This window comes from Corythoichthys intestinalis, chromosome 17 (genome assembly GCF_030265065.1).
Source record: "Corythoichthys intestinalis isolate RoL2023-P3 chromosome 17, ASM3026506v1, whole genome shotgun sequence".
Classification (NCBI taxonomy): domain Eukaryota; kingdom Metazoa; phylum Chordata; class Actinopteri; order Syngnathiformes; family Syngnathidae; genus Corythoichthys; species Corythoichthys intestinalis.
Genome location: NC_080411.1, coordinates 35,624,389 through 35,643,393, shown reverse-complemented (window position 1 = coordinate 35,643,393; position 19,005 = coordinate 35,624,389). Strand labels below are relative to the sequence as shown.

The 19,005-nt window shown below is 37.1% G+C and overlaps 1 protein-coding gene across 3 annotated transcripts in view; it reads left to right on the top strand.

Moving 5' to 3' along the window:
• brinp1 (bone morphogenetic protein/retinoic acid inducible neural-specific 1) overlaps positions 1 to 19,005 on the top strand; it is a 333,495-nt gene that overhangs the window by 187,955 nt on the left and 126,535 nt on the right. For all 3 annotated transcript variants that reach the window (XM_057818881.1, XM_057818882.1, XM_057818883.1), the window contains exon 4: positions 11,803 to 11,972. In XM_057818881.1, the coding sequence (XP_057674864.1) occupies positions 11,803 to 11,972 (170 nt within the window). The remainder of the gene's footprint in view (positions 1 to 11,802; positions 11,973 to 19,005) is intronic.

Sequence of the window (19,005 nt, the reverse complement as noted above, 5' to 3'; positions counted from 1 at the left end):
TGCTAGACTAGAGGCAATAACCACAAATATTTATGAAGCTTCACGCAACAGTAGCTTCCTATAAAGAACTTAATATGGGAGTAGTATTAGCGCGCAGCAGTGCAACTGAACACACACGGATTTTTAACATCTTCACAAATTTTCTTTTATAGAAGAGACCCCATGAATTATGATGAGAACATGGCCGTGCATGTGTGTTCGTGGTTATATTGTGTTGCATAATCAGGATGAACAACCCAGAGAATATACTGTATAAATCAACGATCAGCAGTCTCTTCTCCCAACTTGTGCCAACAATGATCTTGGAGAAATGGCATGTTGCTACTGATGGACATATCCACACTTCAAATAACAAGAAACAGAAAGAAAAGTGTTCCTTGGTGATCCTTTTTAAGGTCCACAAAATATTGTTTCATGGCAGTAAATTTGGACACTACCAAATGAAAGATTACAACAAAAAAAAGTCTAAGACCAGTGTTTTATTTCGTTTTTTTAGAAATTTTCAGCACAGTATTATTTGTCTCAAAAATGTAAATGGCGGTAAACACTCAGAGTACTTGAAGTTCCGCTCTGAGACCCCCAATTTGGGAAAATTTCAAAATTGTCCTATATGCATGTGGGATACATCATTGGAAAGCTTAAAATCTCAATTTTCTGGGGGAAACAATTTGAACAGGAGGGCATTTAAAAAAAAAATAATAAATTAAATTAAATGTATTATACAAAAATCATACGTGATTTTCTGTTTTTTGGTATTACATTCCGTCCCTCACAGTTGAAGAGAACTTATGATACAAATTACAGACCTCTACATGCTTTGCAAGTGGGAAAACCAGCAAAATCGGCAGTGCATCAAATACTTGTTCTCCCCATTGTATATAGCAGTAGAACAGAATTTTCTGTGGGCCTTCAAAATCTGTCAAAACCCAGTAAAACGGCCGGGAGCTAAGAGCCTTGCTCCAGGGAAAATGGCTTGGAGTGAATGAGTTAAAGTACCGTTCTTGATATACATTTTTAGCACAATGATGATTTTTTAAAAGCTGTTTCAAACTAGCAGCAGCCTATTGTGAAGGATTCAGCAGCAACCCATTTATTGTGTATGAGGGCAGGAAATTCTCTGCGAAAGTGGCCGTTTTGAGTTGATCGGCAAGTTTCAATTAATTTGTGCCGAGACGCGGGGCCCAAAATAGAGCATAGCTCTATTTTTAGAGCGCCGCCGTGCTGACGTAAACAACGCAACCAATAGCTGAGGGGCGGGCATGCTTATATATGTGCAATCAGGCTGTTTCGGCAGACAGATATATGCAAACCACGGCTGACGAAACCTTTATAAACCCTTTTTTTTTGTTTGTTTTTTGTTTTTTTTTGTTTGTTTTTTTTGTTTCGTGAGCTCTGGGACAGTCGAAAAATTACTCACACTTCTCCTTGCTAAGCTAAATGGTACCTCGATGTGAGATTATGTGATAATGTAATAGTAGTAAAACCCTTTACAAGGCTATTATAATGCCCCCTCCTCCTTGAAATAAGATGAGTCGCTGTTTTCTTGTGCAACAATGAAAAATAAATGCATTGGTGCATTGGGTCTATCGTAAATATGTTTGCCGCTTTTCACTTCCTGACAGCGTCTATGTCAGGCTACGTGGCTCCTCCCATTTTTCACTTGCCGTGGACGACTCTTCCCACTTGGCTGACGCTGGTGTGAAAGTTAGTGTGCCTTTACACTTAACTTTTTGCCTTCGCATCACCTCAAACATCTGAACAGTGCCTTCCTTAAAACCCCAGCAAAATCACTGAAAATGTGATTTTAATTTGAAAAAATGTATTAAAAAACATTAATGACACACTGGTTTACTGGGTAGCAATGGCGCCTCACACTTGCGTCTTCAGACCTGTTGTGTCCTCAAAGTTCATTCTCCCCTGCCCATGTTTCTCCATGTTATTGTGCTGATTTTTCCCTCCACCATAAGTTCGCAATCCATCAAATCTCAAACATGTTTGATTTTTCCTCTTTGTTGACTTCTCTGTTTTATGGTGTGTACTTATCCGTGGGCGTTGAAAGAGGTTACGAATGTATTTTGACAAAGTAAGGAGAATAAATTACCGATAGATTCTGAGTTCAAATGTAGTGTAAAGAGTAAAACCGGAAAGTTATTAGAAAAATATCAAGTTAAGACACTAAAAAAAAGTCCTGCAGTACTTAGTTTCCTCTTTGCTCTCCACATTCCCCCACCATATGACGTAATCCCTTTTGGAGAAATCTGAATTTGATCCAAATGGGGAAAATGCTCCAATTTGATCCAGTTGCCAGTAGGGGTGTGATAAGATATTGAAATGGTGATACACCATGATACTTTGTATCCCAAAAGGTTATCAATATGCTCCTGCCAAGAATCGATAATCGTTTTGAAAAGGTGTCACTGTTTAAAAAAAATCTTCCACCAAAATATTGTCTCTGTTAACTCAATGGCTGCCATTGACTGCACTAGACACCCAATCCATTTAGACTGGGAGGGACGAATGAACCTTCGTTTATTCAAAACCAGAGCATTCGCAGCCAGTCTTTCCGATTTTTGAGGCATTTACAAGTCACTTTCTGTTCAAATTAGGGCATTCCTGTTGGGTTTTAGTCTATTCATTTGGGACAATGGATCTATCGCAAAGCCATGACCCCTTGAAAAACTCAACCCAAGACTCTGTCCAATTTTTTCAGTGACAGTATTGAGTGAATGAACGATTTATGGTTGATGGTGGGAGTTTAAACTTCTGAATTTGCACAACCACAGCTGGCCGTAGACATGTTTTTTGTTTGTTTGCTTTAATGAATTTCGTCAAGAAGCAGACAGCTTCAGCTGCAATATGCAGTGGAGCGGTATATCATGGTATTGAAATTTACAGAAAGTAGACTATTATTGTAATCGGAGCGTAATGCTACTACTCGCAACTTAAAAACGAGAAACCCCACAGGCCGAATATCTATCTAGATATAACGTTAACTACTTAGTAACATTATGTCATGTGTTCTGTCAGATTATTCTCCCGAAGCTTTTGTGGCGATGAATAAGCAGTCTTTTACAATCAGTTGGATTCTCATTATAATCCAGAGATGCTAAATAAACTATTTACATCATAAACCTTTATGTGCAACATCAATACGACGTAAATAAATGCTCAACGTTGAAAGAGCATGCATTCGAGTTGACCGCAGCCAAATGCTAGGTGTGTGCATGAGGAGAACTTTCCTTTATGTGCGTCCGTGACCAAACGTATGTACATACAGTATTCCTTTCTTCATAGAAAGTCTGTGGTGTTTACTTTGGAATATTAGTGCTGGGGTCTTAAAAGCTCAGATTAGTTATATTTTATTCTATTTGTGCAGAGACAGGATAGTAAAACAGCAGGCAGTCAAATGTTAGCAAACTAAGGTTAACAGTCAAGACGACATTTTTACTACATGCTATCAAATATTATAATTATTCATTCATTTATTTATTTTTACAAATCGATCACCTACTTAAAGCAAGCATTATGTCCTAGGATCAGTGTCACAGTCTTGACATTCAGTCGTTTATGTGGTAGCCTTATTCATAGTGTGCATTTGGCGAGCCTTCTTTTAAGCTTTGAAAAGGAACAAAAAAAAATTCATCCCCTCAATCTTTCAGGGTAACCTGTGTCGGAATTACAGGTACCCCACGCACAGCCATAGACTTCATAATATATTGATGGGGCGCTGGGCCGATTAATAGGGGGCCTATCTCCGTCAAAGCTGACCGAGTGGAAACACAGACAGTGATTTTTACGTTGAAAATTCTTGTAAATTAATGCTTAAATCCCTGAAATCTCTATAGATATGGACGTAAAATAGTATCGATTCTCAGTTAAAAGCAAAAAAAAAAAAAAAAAAACGTGCAGTTACCATTTATTTTACGTAAATATGTCGAATGTGCTGCTTAAGCCTCTGTGGCGCCGCCTTATCACCCCAAAGAGCGTCTACATTGAAAATTCTTGTGAATAAATGAGTAAATCCCTGAATTCTTTATTGATATTGACGTAAAACAGTCTCGATTCTTGGTTAAAAGGAAGAAAAAAAAACATGCAGTTAGCATTTATTTTACGTAAATATGTCGAAGTATAATGCTAGTCTTTAAGCCACTGTGGCGGCCTTATCACCACAAAGAGCTTTATGCGTTGAAAATTCTTGTGAATAAATGCTGATATCCTTGAATTCTTTAAGATAAGAATGTAATGTTTATGAATTAGGGCTGTTAAACGATGAAAATCTGTAATCGAGTTAATCACAGCTTAAAAATTAATTAATTGCAATTAATCGCAATTCAAACCATCTATAAAATAAGCCATTTTTTTCTTTAAGTTATTGTTGGAATGGAAAGATAAGACAAGACAGATATATACATTCAACATACTGTACATTCATTAACATTCTGTTAAAGCGATCCATGGATAGAAAGAGTGGTAGTTCTTAAAAGATAAATGTTAGTACAAGTTATAGAAATGTTATATTAAAACACCTCTTACTGTTTTCGTTTTAATACATTTTGTAAAATTTTCAATCAAAAAATAAACTAGTAGCTCGCCATTGTTGTCAACCCATAAAATCAGTCGCACCAAAGTGCCAGCAGAGGGAGACAAAAAACGCAAGTAACAAGTGGACATGACACTGCTGTCATTTTAATCTGTTTGAGCGGGGCATGTGCGTTAATTGCGTCAAATATTTTAACGTGATTAATTAAAAAAATTAACATGAATTTTGACAGCCCTAATATGAATGTATAAAAGCAAAAAAACGGAAACCGGACAGTTAGCATTTGTTTTCCGTAAATATTGCGAATTATGACGCCAATGCCATTGCGGTTAATATCTCCCATTGATTTTTGTCATGTTTCAAAATGCATGCGTGGTATGAAACATATAATAAGTACCTTTAATCCTTGAACAAATTACTCCTGAAACAATCCTTCCTGTTTTTTTTAATCCTTCCTGTTTGTATGAGGTACAGCTTTCGTACTTTTTCAACCTAAATCCAGCGTTGGATCGCTGCATGTGTTTGAGAATAACTGCGACCGACTTCGACCGACTGAAGCGGAGTGTGGGACGGCCCCCTACTTGAAAGCATGGCGCAGAGTCTTGGGAATGTGTCCAATCAATATCATTATGAAGTCAATGGCACAGCATTAATCATCGGATTTTTGCTATTTTAAAATTTGAAAAAAAAAAAGTCACAACCACACATTATTTCTATGAATATCTACGGCTAGGTGTCAGGCTATTGTCATTTGGGCCGTGGTTTTGCGATAGGTCCATTCCCAAGTCACTTCCTGTTCTGTAACCCAAAATCAACAGGATGTGACCCAGAAATAAACAGAAAGTGACTGGAAATCAACAGCAAATGAACTGAAATAACTCCAAATTAAAGTCATTGGTTGCCATTGATGTCCAATCAGTTTGAAGTGGGAGTTTAAACGAATTGGACGTCTACTAGTGATAAACTCAATTAAAAATGATTTCCTGATCTATGTACCATATAATCGTCATCGTGAGCCTTGTATCGAAAATCATATCGTGAGTCACCTAGAGGTTCCCACTCCTAGTTTCCAGTCTGTTTACCCTGCTTTAGTAATTTGCCCGGGCCTTGAGGCAGACAAAGAGTTTTGTACTCTAACCAGACATAAGACCGCTAGTCTGGTCACCACAAGTTAAGTGACCAATTCACATGCATCGCTCGAGGAGGAATAAAGCATTCCAGGCCGCCATGGATGTGAGCATGTGTGACACGCTCTCTAACCCGGCTTCAGGCATACGCTTTTGCCTTTTTGTTGAACCGTAATCTTGGAAAGACGAGGTCACGTGAGCCCGTGGGATTGAATCGGGGCTGTTTGCTTGTTTGCTCATCGTGCTCGTCGAAATGAGATGTGGATAAACATGATGTTTTATACAATGAGCGTAGTGCAAACCTTTTGAGAATGTGTCAACAAACAAATGTATGACATGCAAATCACAAGCAACTGCCACACAACGGGTAAATATTTGGACCCGTTCCGGCTCACTGAATTCACATTTCACCCACCGTGTGAGGAGATGTCTATGGCTTACTGCCTTTTTCACATTCAATTTAAAATTTAGTCCTATGGCCATACTAAATTGACAGAACACTAGGATGGAATGGATTTTTATTTCTGTATAAAATGGGAATGTGTGGGTTCAGTGAATTTTTCCATGTCTTTTTCATAACAATTATTGCAGAGCTTTTTGGAAGGCTTTAAATATGGGTGGAAATACAAGGCTCACGATTCCGATGGTCTCACAATATGGCGTTACAACAATTAGTGATTCATGGGTCAGGAAATCATGCTAGGATATTCTACATAAAACAACTAATAAATGGAAAAACAAGCTATTTTCATTCTTTTGCTGTGTATTGGAATGAGTTTATCACTAGTACATGTCCAATCTGTTTGAAGTGGGAGGCTGCCATCCCTCCCACTTCAAATGAGTGAGGCAATGAGTTAATGTTGTGGCATTTCACGTCATTAACTGTTGACTTTTAATCTATTCCTTTTCCTTTAGGGGCCTTTACGGGTCACATCCTGTTTATTTGGTTACAATTGCAGATCACTTTCTGTTGATTTTGGGTAACGGAAAAGGAAGTGACTCAAAAATGTCCCCAAATGATTAGGAAGTGACTCAAAATCAACACGAAATAATTTGTAAATGTCCAAAAAAGGCTGTGAACGCTCTAGTTTCAGTGCCATTGACTGTACTAGACGTCCAATCCAGTCAAAATGAACTGGATGTCTAGCGCTGTCAAATCAGCCAGTGAGCTAACGTAGACATTTTTGTAATGGTAGATTTTGGTAGCTACCTGTTGGTTCCTTTTTTTTTTTTTTTTTTTTTTCCCAAACAGTCACACCTTTTTAAAATGATATATCGATTCTTGGTGGGAGCATATCTATAACCTTTTGGTCTAGAAAGTATAGCATCATATGACCTTTTCTATATATTGTAGGGTGACCATATTATGATTTCTAAAAAAGACGACACGGGCCGGCCTTCAGATACTCGAATTTCACTCAAAGTTCACTCAAAGGTGCCTATATCACTTTAATATATTTAAAGTGTGCCTCCTTCGTCTGGATGAAAAAAAATCAGTATTATAAAAAAATATATATATTGCCATATACCGTATTTTTCGGACTACAAGTCACAGTTGTTTTCATAGTTTGGCCGGGGGTGCGACTTATACTCTGGAGCGACTTATGTGTGAAATTATTAACACATCATTATATCATTTTACATGTTATTTTGGTGTTTTGGAGTGACATTGATGGTTTGGTAAACTTGTTAGCATGTTATTTATGCTATAGTTATCTGGATAACTCTTAGTAGCTATGTTACGCTAACATACCGGCCACGTTCGTATTTCGTTGTTCATGCATTATGTAACATTATCATACTGTACACTTATTCAGCATGTTGTTCTCTATTGTATTTTTATTTTAAATTGCCTTTCAAGATGACATCTGTTCTATGTGTTGGATTTCATCAAGTAAATTACCCCCAAAAATGCAAATTAAAATACTGCAGTGCGACTTATGTTTTTTTTTTTTTTTTTTTTTTCTCTTCATTGCACATTTTTGGGCTGGTGCCATTTATATTCAGGTTTGACTCATAGTCCGAAAAATATGGTAGTATATATCATGTATTAAATGGCAAAATGTTTTTACTCAACAGGTTACAGGTTATTCAACAGGCTTTAGGGCTGCCAAAATTATCGCGTTAATGCACGGTAATTAATTTTTAAAATTAATCACGTTAAAATATTTGACGCAATTAACGCACATGTCCCGCTCAGACAGTATTCTGCCTTTTGGTAAGTTTTACAGCAAGGCTTTTTGTACCGTCTAACAGCGAACTCTTGTGGTCGCTTTGCGACATTGTTTTATTGTTTTCTTCCTAGTTCAATATGGCTGCACGACGTCTCGGGCTGACGCCTACGTTGTAATGTTGTGCTTATATGATCCTTGGACAAGATTTGTCCGTAAGTATCGTTGTTGTAAAGAATGTACATATTATGTTAGTAAGCGAAATGTTCTATTTTTTGTATGAGACACTTTTTGTTTGTTTAGTGAACCTGTATAGCGTGCTAAGCTAACGTTGTTGCTAATGCAATGTTTGTGTACTTTTTTTTGTAGTTTTACGACGGTCTAAAGAGGACAATGGTTTGAGGACATTTTATGAATAAATCAGAGGGAAAAGGAATAAATCTGATTATTAAGGCGTCGTTCACTAGCTGTCTAGCTTTGGAAAAAGTAGACGCTTCGGAGTGAGGACAGCATAAACAAATTTAAATGACAGTAGAGTGAAATGCCCGCTACAGTCCTTATGTACCGTACGTTGAATGTATATATCCATCTTGTGTCTTATCTTTCCATTCCAACAATTTATTTTACAGAATATATATATATATATATGTATATATATATATATATAATTTACAGAAAAATATGGCATATTTTATAGATGGTTTGAATTGCGATTAATTATGATTAATTAATTTTTAAGCCGTAATTAACTCGATTAAAAAATTTAATCGTTTGACAGCCCTTATATAATATATAAATTCAGACCCATGGAAATGTATTTACGGTATGTATACAGTCTGTGACTGCGCACGCATGCGCAAATTTGTATCCAAAGTAGAATAAAGGTATTTTCAACTTAATTCTCTTTTGGGTACATGAGCATTGGATTATACAGTATATAGTATTGATTGTAAAAAACACTCTTAACAACTGGGCAGGCTCTCGAGGAACACGTCACAGGCAGCACAGTATCTTAGTATTCTGTGCAAAGTGTCAGTCAATTTCAACATACGCTAATTGTGAAGAAATACTCCTCCGTGTCAATTTGGAACTGCCTTTCATTAACGTAGATGATGGAACCCTGAAGCATAAGAAACACAGCTACTTAGAATATAATACTACTATTCAACCAAATACACGAACGCAGAACAATTACTCCAAGACTAATAAAATATACTCTATCTCTGTGTACACATGTAACCCAAAATACAAAAGAAGACACATGATCGAGATCAATAGGAGATAAACTTACAGATCTGGTTCTTTCCTTGATCACAGCTCTTCAGATAGCTCTTTTGACCGAGCCATGATGCACATCAGACAATGCTTCTTATTGAGACAATTCTTACCCGTTTTGTGTTATAAAGTGGGTAGGGCAGTTTTAAATCACTCAACAGTGATTGGGCACACACCTGACTTAAAATGTTTGGTAAAAATTTGGTTTCAATTGTTCTTTAAGTCTCCTGAGGTAGAGGGTTCACTGACTTATTTTTTTCCCCCTTCTGTCGTTGTTGTCATGCTATCCTCCTTGAAATATGAATACCTACTGTATAAATGATTGGGTGGTTTTAGTTAAAACACACAGTATTTTCACCTGTGTGATTTTGACAAAGATCAGATCACATTTGATGGTGGTTTTATGCAGAAATGTAAGAAATTCCAAAAGGTTCAGATACTTTTTCTGTTGCTGTGCAGTTCATTTTAAATTCCTTATTTTAATTCAAATGATATGCTGAATATACTTCGTAATTGCTCTTATTGATCAACCTGCTCCATTACAATAGTTATCCTAACACTCTGACGATTCGAAAAGGTGCAAGGACTTTTGTTCTGGGTGTAATCAAGTTACAAGGTGTTAGCGTATTCCAGCTGTTTGAAACTCACCTCCTATTAGAGGTGAGTAGTCTATCTTGGTAAACATTAATGAGGGTTTCAGCAAGACAACGACACTGCTCATTAGGTGTGTTTGGCAAAATTCTGGAAGACACACTTTATTACAGGCAAAGTACCAGCAGGCTGAAAGAACAAGGTCACACATACTTCTTTTCATTGTGTGCAGTTTATTTTTCTTTATCTCCGAGGTGACAAATTGGTAACATTTACGTGAGATGAAATCACTTTTTCATAACAGCAGCGAGATGCATCTAACCTTGGATTCTGTAAGTATCGAACAAGAAACTTGGCAAGAATAATGTGCTAAACCCCCTCACGCCTCCACGTGGTGCCATAATAAATAAAAAATTGTGGCTCGATAATGTGGGTAGATTCTGTAAGATGTACACAAAGAATTGGCCTAACAAGCAAGGCAGTAAATGCTCCTATAGTCCCCAGGTTTTTTTCTTCTCCAATGTGTTAGAACATCATAAGAACAGTCAAGCATTCAGTTTATTTGCTATTTCTGTCATAGCATTGTCCAAACAAATGCATACACGGCCTTCCTGTATGGACACCATTCTTTTCACAGAAGTAATTCCATCCCGACAGGGTAAAGCTGGGCCCTTTCTGGGCAATTGTTCTGATGCCAATTGGGGATAAAACAGCAATCGTGCAGAGTATGTTCCTGGAAAAATGGGGCATCTGGTTTCTGTGGGTAAATGATGCTTGTCTTTTTTTTTTTTTTTTTTTTTTTTTTTTTTTAAAGCAGATAAGCGTGACTAGGAAGACTATCACAGAGCAGCAGTTTTCTTTTGACTCGCTTGAAATCTTACATCATTCAGTCTCCAAAAATGTCTGCCTGTACGCCTAGAAATTAATGAGACCGTGTTAGCACAAAATCTATGTTAACTGGAAATATGATTGTTTTATTCTGATGATTTACATAAAATGCTAAAAAATATATAATTTTTATGTTTTGTCTTTCTTAAATCCTAACCAATTAATGCAAAACATTTTTATCAAGGGCCGTCTTTGACCCAGCGCACATAGGACAGTAAACACGGCAAATACAATTCATCATGTCCAGACACTAAAGGTGTTATTTTTATGTGGAATAAGCCAAAAAGAGTGGATGGGTGTAAATTACTTGCACTTGTCTGGGTCAAGGTATGGGGGCAAGGTTTTTGTGATTTCCTGGAAAGGCGCACCCAGTTCAAAATGGATTGGACGTCTACTTGTGAAAATGCCTGTCAAATTCACAGTCAAAGGATGAAAGTAGCCATGTGATTGGACGCCTGTCGTCGTCCAAAGGCACTGAAAAACTTAACACATTATACAGGCTTTTTATTGTTTGTGAAGTAGAACTTGCAAAACTTTCATTAATTGCGAGAATATTTTGTCCATTTTTTTTGCGTTTTTTTAAAATGTTTTTTTTTTTTTTTTAATTATTTTTTTTTTTTTAACTTTTTTATGGTTTACACATTTTTTTTTACACAAGTTGTCATTTTTTGCTTTTATATGCAGTTTTTAAGATGCAAATCAGGATGGAAAAATTGTAGAAAAGTGGGGGGAAAAATAAAAGAAAAAAATGTTTAAAAAAAAGCACTTAAACATTTTTAAAAAATGGGATAAAAATGTGAAAAGCTGCAAATAAACATAAACAACTTAAATAAATTCAAAACATGTAGACGTCCAATTCATTTTAGCAGGGAGGGTGTTAGCGAACGAACAAATGTTCATTGAGGAATTGAAACTGGTTTGCTCAGTAGAAGGTACTTATGCTGATGTCTGTTAAATCTGCCTCTAAATGTTTGTTTGTTTGTTTGTTTGTTTGTTTGTTGTTTTGTCAGTTTTAAATGGCTCCAGCTTCATTATGCTATAGTACATGGATTTATGTATGTATAATTTCAGGGTTTTTGGGAAGGGGGGCAAAGCTTTAACGGCACATATTTTTCTTCTTTTACCTTTAGGGGTCGCCACAGCGAATCAAACGGATATTTCTTTCACACCAAATGATCACAAATAACCAATTTGGTATTTTCTGTTGTAGGGGAGGAGGCATTGACAATGTACCTGGCTAAAAACAAGCTGGACAGGAAGCTCGCCAATGCCACTCAAAATGTGGAAGCCCTACATCAGCTGGCTTCATCCTACTTTATTGACCGCGATGGCACGATGAGGAAGCTGCATGAAATCCAGATATCCACCAATGCCATCAAGGTTAGTTGGCCATACAATAAAAATATCTGATTTTTTTCCACCAAAATTTCATTTACAGTTTATTTTCAATCCCCCGCTCTACATATTTAACTCTTTTAGGCCATTGACGATTACAGAACGTCCAATCATGTCTCTTTTTATGTTTCTTCTGTGAATTTAAATTAGTTTTTCACTAGTCGATGAACGTTCATTTGCTGCAACCCTTCCGCTTAAAATGGATTGAGCGTCTACTAATGATAAACTAATTGGTGGGAAGGGGTTGCATCTTGGTTGGAGGCAGAGTTATATATATATATATTTTTTTTACAAATTACAAATGAACTCATTGACTGCCATTGACATTGCTAGACGTCCATTTCGTTTGAAGTGGGAGGGATTGGCACAGCCACCCTTCCTCTTTCAATGGATTTGACGTCGACTACTGATAAACTCATTAAAATTCACAGCAAAAGGATGATTTGACATCACACCATTGGGCATCTATCATCAACTTGGGAAGTGTGACAAGTGCTGCTTTTTTACGGCGGCATGCATAGCTGGCAACCATCTTGGGTAGGGCGAACTGCGGTTGGAAACTAGATCTTGAAAAGTACATATTGCACAGCATCGGAACGTTATTTCCTATTTCTCCTTGATACCGATGCTCCCATTTTAGTGTCGTATCGGTACCGTTACTAATATGTGTATCAGTGAAAAACGACTGCTGATTATATAGATAGTCCAAGGTTGGCGAACGAGTTCCGTTCCTACAATGGCGACGTAACCCAAATTTCTGTGCAGGTCGGACATAACCCTTTAAATACCATTAATCTCAAAATAACTATCCAAAAACATGTATTATACATCATATTGATAAAAAAATAAGATAGGTAGCTAGATATTTCTTCCCTCCCCAACATCGATCACACATAGTTCTTCTTACAACTGACATTTATTTATTTGTCACCATCAAACTATGAACACACATTTAGAAAATACAATCCTGACAGGGTTACGATGCTATAAAGTAGATCAACAGAGACATATTTGCTTACAAAAACATACTTCAACGGCTGCACAATAATACAGAGGGAAATAAGGTCCAACTCTTGGGCAATTCAACAAGAAAAACGGTAGCTATGGCACCGGTCCAGCGGTGAAAAGGAACGCTGCTCAATAAGCTAGCGGACTAATAGCAAGCTAAAGGTGGGGCATCGCCAAGCCTGCGCCATTTACCCTTTCTCTGCCTTCTTGCAATGTTAACTGGCGTTCACCCCCGCTTCCCAACGTGAAAGCAATGCTCGAAACTACAGAAAGTAGCGCTGGTGTGACGTCAAACAAGTCCGAGTGCAACAAAGGAAAGCAGACTGCACATACAGTATAATATAATGAAATACCAGATAAGCATAGCAATTAGAGATAGATCAACGATTTAGAGTTTATACAGTGGTATGAAAAAGTATCTGAACCTTTTGGAATTGTTCACATTTCTGCATAAAATCACCATCAAATGTGATCTGATCATTAAAATCACACAGATGAAAAAAGTGCCTGCTTTAATTAAAACCACCCAAACATTTATAGGTTTTCATATTTTAATGATAGTACGTAAACAATGACAGAAGGGGAGAAAAATATGTAAGTGAACCATCACATTTAATATTTTGTGGCCCACCCTTGGGCAGCAATAACTTCAACCAGACGCTTCCTGTAGGTGCAGATCAGTCTGGCACATTGATCAGGACTAATCTTGGCCCATTCTGCTCTACAAAACTGCTGTAGTTCAGTCAGATTCAAGGGATGTCTGGTATAAGTCTTTAGGTCATGCCACAGCATTTCAATGGAGTTCAAGTCTGGACTTTGACTTGGCCACTCCAGAACGTGTATTTTGTTCTTCTGAAACCATTCTGTAGTTGATTTATTTCCGTGTTTTGGATCATTGTCTTGTTGCAGCATCCATCCTCTTTTTAGCTTCAACTGTCTGACAGTAAAACAGCCCCAAATTATGTGTTTTGGATCATTGTCTTGTTGCAGCATCCATCCTCTTTTTAGCTTCAACTGTCTGACAGTAAAACAGCCCCAAATTATGATGCTCCCTCCACCATGCTTCACAGTTGGCATTAGGTGATGATGTTGGTGAGCTGTTCCATCTTTCCTCCACACATGACGTTGTGTTTCACTCCCAAACTATTTAACTTTGCTTTCTTCAGTCCAAAAATATTTTGCCAAAACTTTCGTGGAGTGTCCAAGTGCCTTTTTGCGAACATTAAACGAGCAACAATGTTTTTTTTAGACAACAGTGGATTCCTCCGTGGAGTCCTCCCATGAACACCATTCTTGGCCATAGTTTTAAATATAGTTGATCTGTGCACAGAGACACTCTAGGGTTGTTTTTACCTCTCTGAGTGTTCTGCGCTGAACTCTTGGCATCATCTTTGGTGGACAGCCATTCCTTGGGAGAGTGTCAACAGTGCCAAACTCTCTCCATTTGTAGACAACTTCTCTGACTGTCGATTGATGAACATCCAGACTTTTAGAGATTGTTTTGTATCCTTTCCCAGCTTTACACAAATCAACAATCCTTGATCGCAGGTCTTCAGACAGCTCTTTTGACCGAGCCATGATGCACATCAGACAATGCTTCTTTCTCATCAAGACAATACTTATCAGGTGTGTTTTCTATAGTGGGCAGGGCATCTTTAAACCAGTCATCATTGATTGGGTACACACCTGACTTAAATTGTTTGGTAAAAATTTATTTCAATTGCTCTTTAAGTCTCCTTAGGCAGAGGGTTCACTATGCAGGTAGATTTGTGTCTTTATTATTTTTTTAAATATTTTTTTATATTATTTTTCTTTGATCAAGTCAAGTTTTTTTTTTAATTGAAACAACTTTTTTGACTGAAGTAATGTAATTTTGCATTTGGACCACATTTTGGCTAGGACATCTGTGTCTTTATTATTCAATCAAAAAATAAGTTGCTTCAAACAAAAAAATATATATTTTCAAAAGCAAAATCACTTCAAAAACTAAAAAAAATGTAATCGTTGAAAAAAGGTTTGGATGTGAAAAAATATTTGAGACACAGAAATTTGCATTTGAACACTTCATTTTTCATTGAAACTGTTTTCTTTGATTGAAGCAATCCTTTATGTATTTGAGCCATATTATGGGTAGGACATTTATGTCTAAATCATTCAATCCCAATAAAAGTTGCTTCAATCAAAAAAAAAAAAAAAACATTTTTAATTATTTTTTATTTTTAACTATTTTTTTTTTTTTTTTAAATCATTGGCCAAAAAAAAAAAAAAATGTATATATATATATATATATTTATTTTTATTTGAAATATATATATTTTTATTGAAGTGTTTATTTGATTGAAGCAACTTTTTTTTTTTGATTGAATAATAAAGACACAAATGTACCTCCATAGTTCACTTACTTATTTTCCCCCCTTCTGTCATTGTTTGCATGCTATCCTCATTAAAATATGAAAACCTATGAATGTTTGGGTTGTTTTAGTTAAAGCAAACACTGCTTCTACATCTGTGTGATTTTGACAAAGATCAGATCACATCTGATGGGGATTTTATGCAGAATATTAGAATGTCCAATTCATTTTCATACCACTGTAAATAACAAAATTAAAAATTACAAATAATACTGTACTTACCATCAATGTTGTAATGTGGTTGACAAGACACTGTTTCGAGACTTACATTTTTTTTTTTTTTTTTTAAACTCGGCGTTGTAATGTCAAAATAAAGTAAGTCGTGTATGTCGTAACCCGGGAACTATCTGTATTGAAACTATATACAGTATGTTTTTTAAGCATTGACTCATGATGTGTTGCTGGAATTTTAATATTTTCATGTCAAAATACTTGTTCATGCTTTCTTATTTACTATAAATTCATGAGAGGGGAATACAACACGTTGCAAATTATTACATCCATACACAACACACATTATAACAGGAAAGAAGCCGAAAGCGAGGACAGACCTATAATGCATTGCATGAAGCTGCAGTATATGTTGAATAAATAAAAATGTCCAGGGCCCAAGAACAACAGGTTGCATTTCTGCCATGACCTAACAGGCATGTACATTATTTATTTTTTGCAGTGCTATACCATGAGAATTAGAGTTCCTTGTGTCACTCTACTAGGATGAATAATTCTGTGTTGGTGGCTTCCTGTTTTTCCTTGACCAGTAACAGTTATAAAGAGTAACTTTTACTGAAAATGAGTGCAGGAAATGAATTTTTATCATTCCCAACAACGATTTATTCCATTGATGGACATGCATGAGGCTAACACAGTCGATACGAATTTATTCTCCTTTTTGCAGTGTGGAAAACTTTGATGGAATTTTTTTACCCATATGAGGGGTAAACGATAAGTTGTTTATTGCAAGCCTTGATGCTCTAGAAAATTTGGCTTAAGTTGGCTTTCTTTAATTCAGCAATCACAAGATAGTTTGATCGAATGAAAAATTAATGATGCCGTCTTTTCTTTTTGTAATTTGTGATTAAAATATTCATTCTAATATCTCACAATATGATACAACAATTAGCACTGTCAGTGGTAGCAAATTTTGGGAGCTACCTTTATTAAAAGGTGAAATTTTTCTAAAAGAATATATCAATTTTTGGTGGGATCATATTAATGACCTATTGGGATACAAAGTATCGCAATATATCATCATATCGATATATTGTATTGTCACACCCTGACTTACTAAGTACCGTAATTTTCAGACTATAAGGCGCACCTGACTATAAGCCGCTACCCACCAAATTTGACACGAAATCGGCATTTGTTCATAAATAAGCCGCACCGGACTATAAGCCGCAGCTGTCCTCACTGTATTATGGGATATTTACATCTAAAGATATAAATCGGTAACACTTTATTTGACAGCGGCATCATAGACTGTCATAAGACCAAATGAACCTCCATGAAGCATTGAACCAATTGACTGCAAAGCTTCATTACTTCAAGAAGCTTCATTTGGCCATCTCTGCTCCCTTGGGGGAGAGAGTCTACCTCTGCTGCCATCTGCTGTCAACACTCTCTTCATCCAACATGCCTCCTAGCATGCATTACAGCCCTACAGATGTAAATAACAATCAAAATTCATGTTCTGTTCTGTTCTAATTATTTCTTCAGTTACTGTTCCAGTTGTTTCATTAATTGCGACTTATGCTATCTGGTAACACTTTATTTGACAGTGGCGCTATAAGACTGTCAAAAGACCATCATAATTATGATATGACACTGCCATGAGCATTAATGAATGCTTATGATTGAAGGAATCTGACCTTTTAGCCAGACTGCCAGAATCGGGGAAGCCAAACCGCCGGACCTGCACTGGCACAGCTCCAACGACCTGGGCCGGCGGGACCCTGACATCCCGGCCAAAAGGTCAAACTCTGAGTGTTCACCTTAGTCTTAACCCTTTGTACTGACTCAAATTTGAAATATTTAAAGAAAGCTCACCGAAAACAAGGTATATAACAGCAAGGCGAAACAGAAACAGACTCAGGCGGGGAGGCAAACCCGTTCCAAGGTCACCATATCACACGTCAATAAAAGGTTCCCAAGAAAAATGACAACGCTTAGTTAAACATTCAGTCTTTTGAAGGCTCTCGCTGGCCGGGCCGTGGGCAAGATGAAGGGTGTGTTTGTTTAAGATTATTATCTGTTTATGGATTGGACTGGAGGATTCGGGAGTTAGTGTTGTCAGGGCAACGAGGTTGTGGATTTTGGCTCCTCATCGTCAAAGGGGGCTCTTGGAGTCTTGTCAGTAGTATTATCAGTTGGATATCAGACGTTCTCCGGTGTTCCTTGTGTTGAGACCGGGCGTCCCACCATTTGTTCTGGACTGCCCGAGAGAACTGATTGCAAAAGTTGGCGGTGCAGACGTGGGCTTGTCAGCGTCAATCTTGCTCAGTCCTTTGCATGACGCACACGTTAGGCTTCCGTGGTAATAAGGCGTTATCTCCTATGCCCAACATTCTGCTGTTTTCCGTAAACTATGGTATAAGTACTATTTATTTTATATTGGGTGTATTAGAGTAATACAAACAGTTGATCAGTAAATACGAGAAAAGATACTATTCCCTGATTTATTAAGTGTGTTAGAATAATGCAAACAGTTAGACGGTGCCTACGAGAAAAATCTCCTTCATGACAGATGTCATTTTGTGTCATCCGGAAAGTTTTCTCACTTTTGAATGAATGTAAAAGATCCAAGCAGGACATAAATGGAGTTTGTGACATAATTTTCCGGATGACACTTAATGACATCTGTCATATGCATTCATCAATGCCCATGATAGTCATGTCATATTTATGACTGTCTTATGGCAGTCTTATGACGCCGCTGTCAAATAGGTGTTACCTATGAATCCAAATCAATCAACAAATAAACTGCACTGGACTATAAGCCGCAGAATTCAAAATAGGGGAAAAAAGTAGCGGCTTATTATCCATGGCTCGAGGACTAGTACGGCCCTGCAGCCTGGGGGTTGGGTCAATGAAGGCAACAAAGTTTTGCAATTAAGCATCACCTTATCAGTCAAGGATACCTGTTTCTGATTGTGTCTCATTTAGACCCAAATTTCCTAACTAGGAGTGGAATTTGCCTGCTTCAGAATGAGTTGATTAGTGTGACACCCATGAAATTAGAATATTTATTTTCAGGATAGACTCCCATTGGTAAAAGTTTCTGTGAATTTACAAGAACTATTCTGCCCCTTTGGAACCTTATTCGCCACAGTTGCACTCTATGGAATAGCTTGCAAATGCATGAATGTGACCTTGTAAAAATGTCAGCGTGCACTTAAAGACTGTGTTCACTACAACAGGACTTGACATTTCTTATTTTTCTCGCGACTACTTTTGGAGGTTTCTTTATTATTTCACTTTGTAGTATAGTTTGAAATTCTACTTCAACGGTCCCCCTCAACTCGTCATCTCGAGCTTTCATTCCGTCCTTATCTTTTTGGGGGCTGTTGAGTGACAAGAGGATTAAGGCGCTGTGGCAG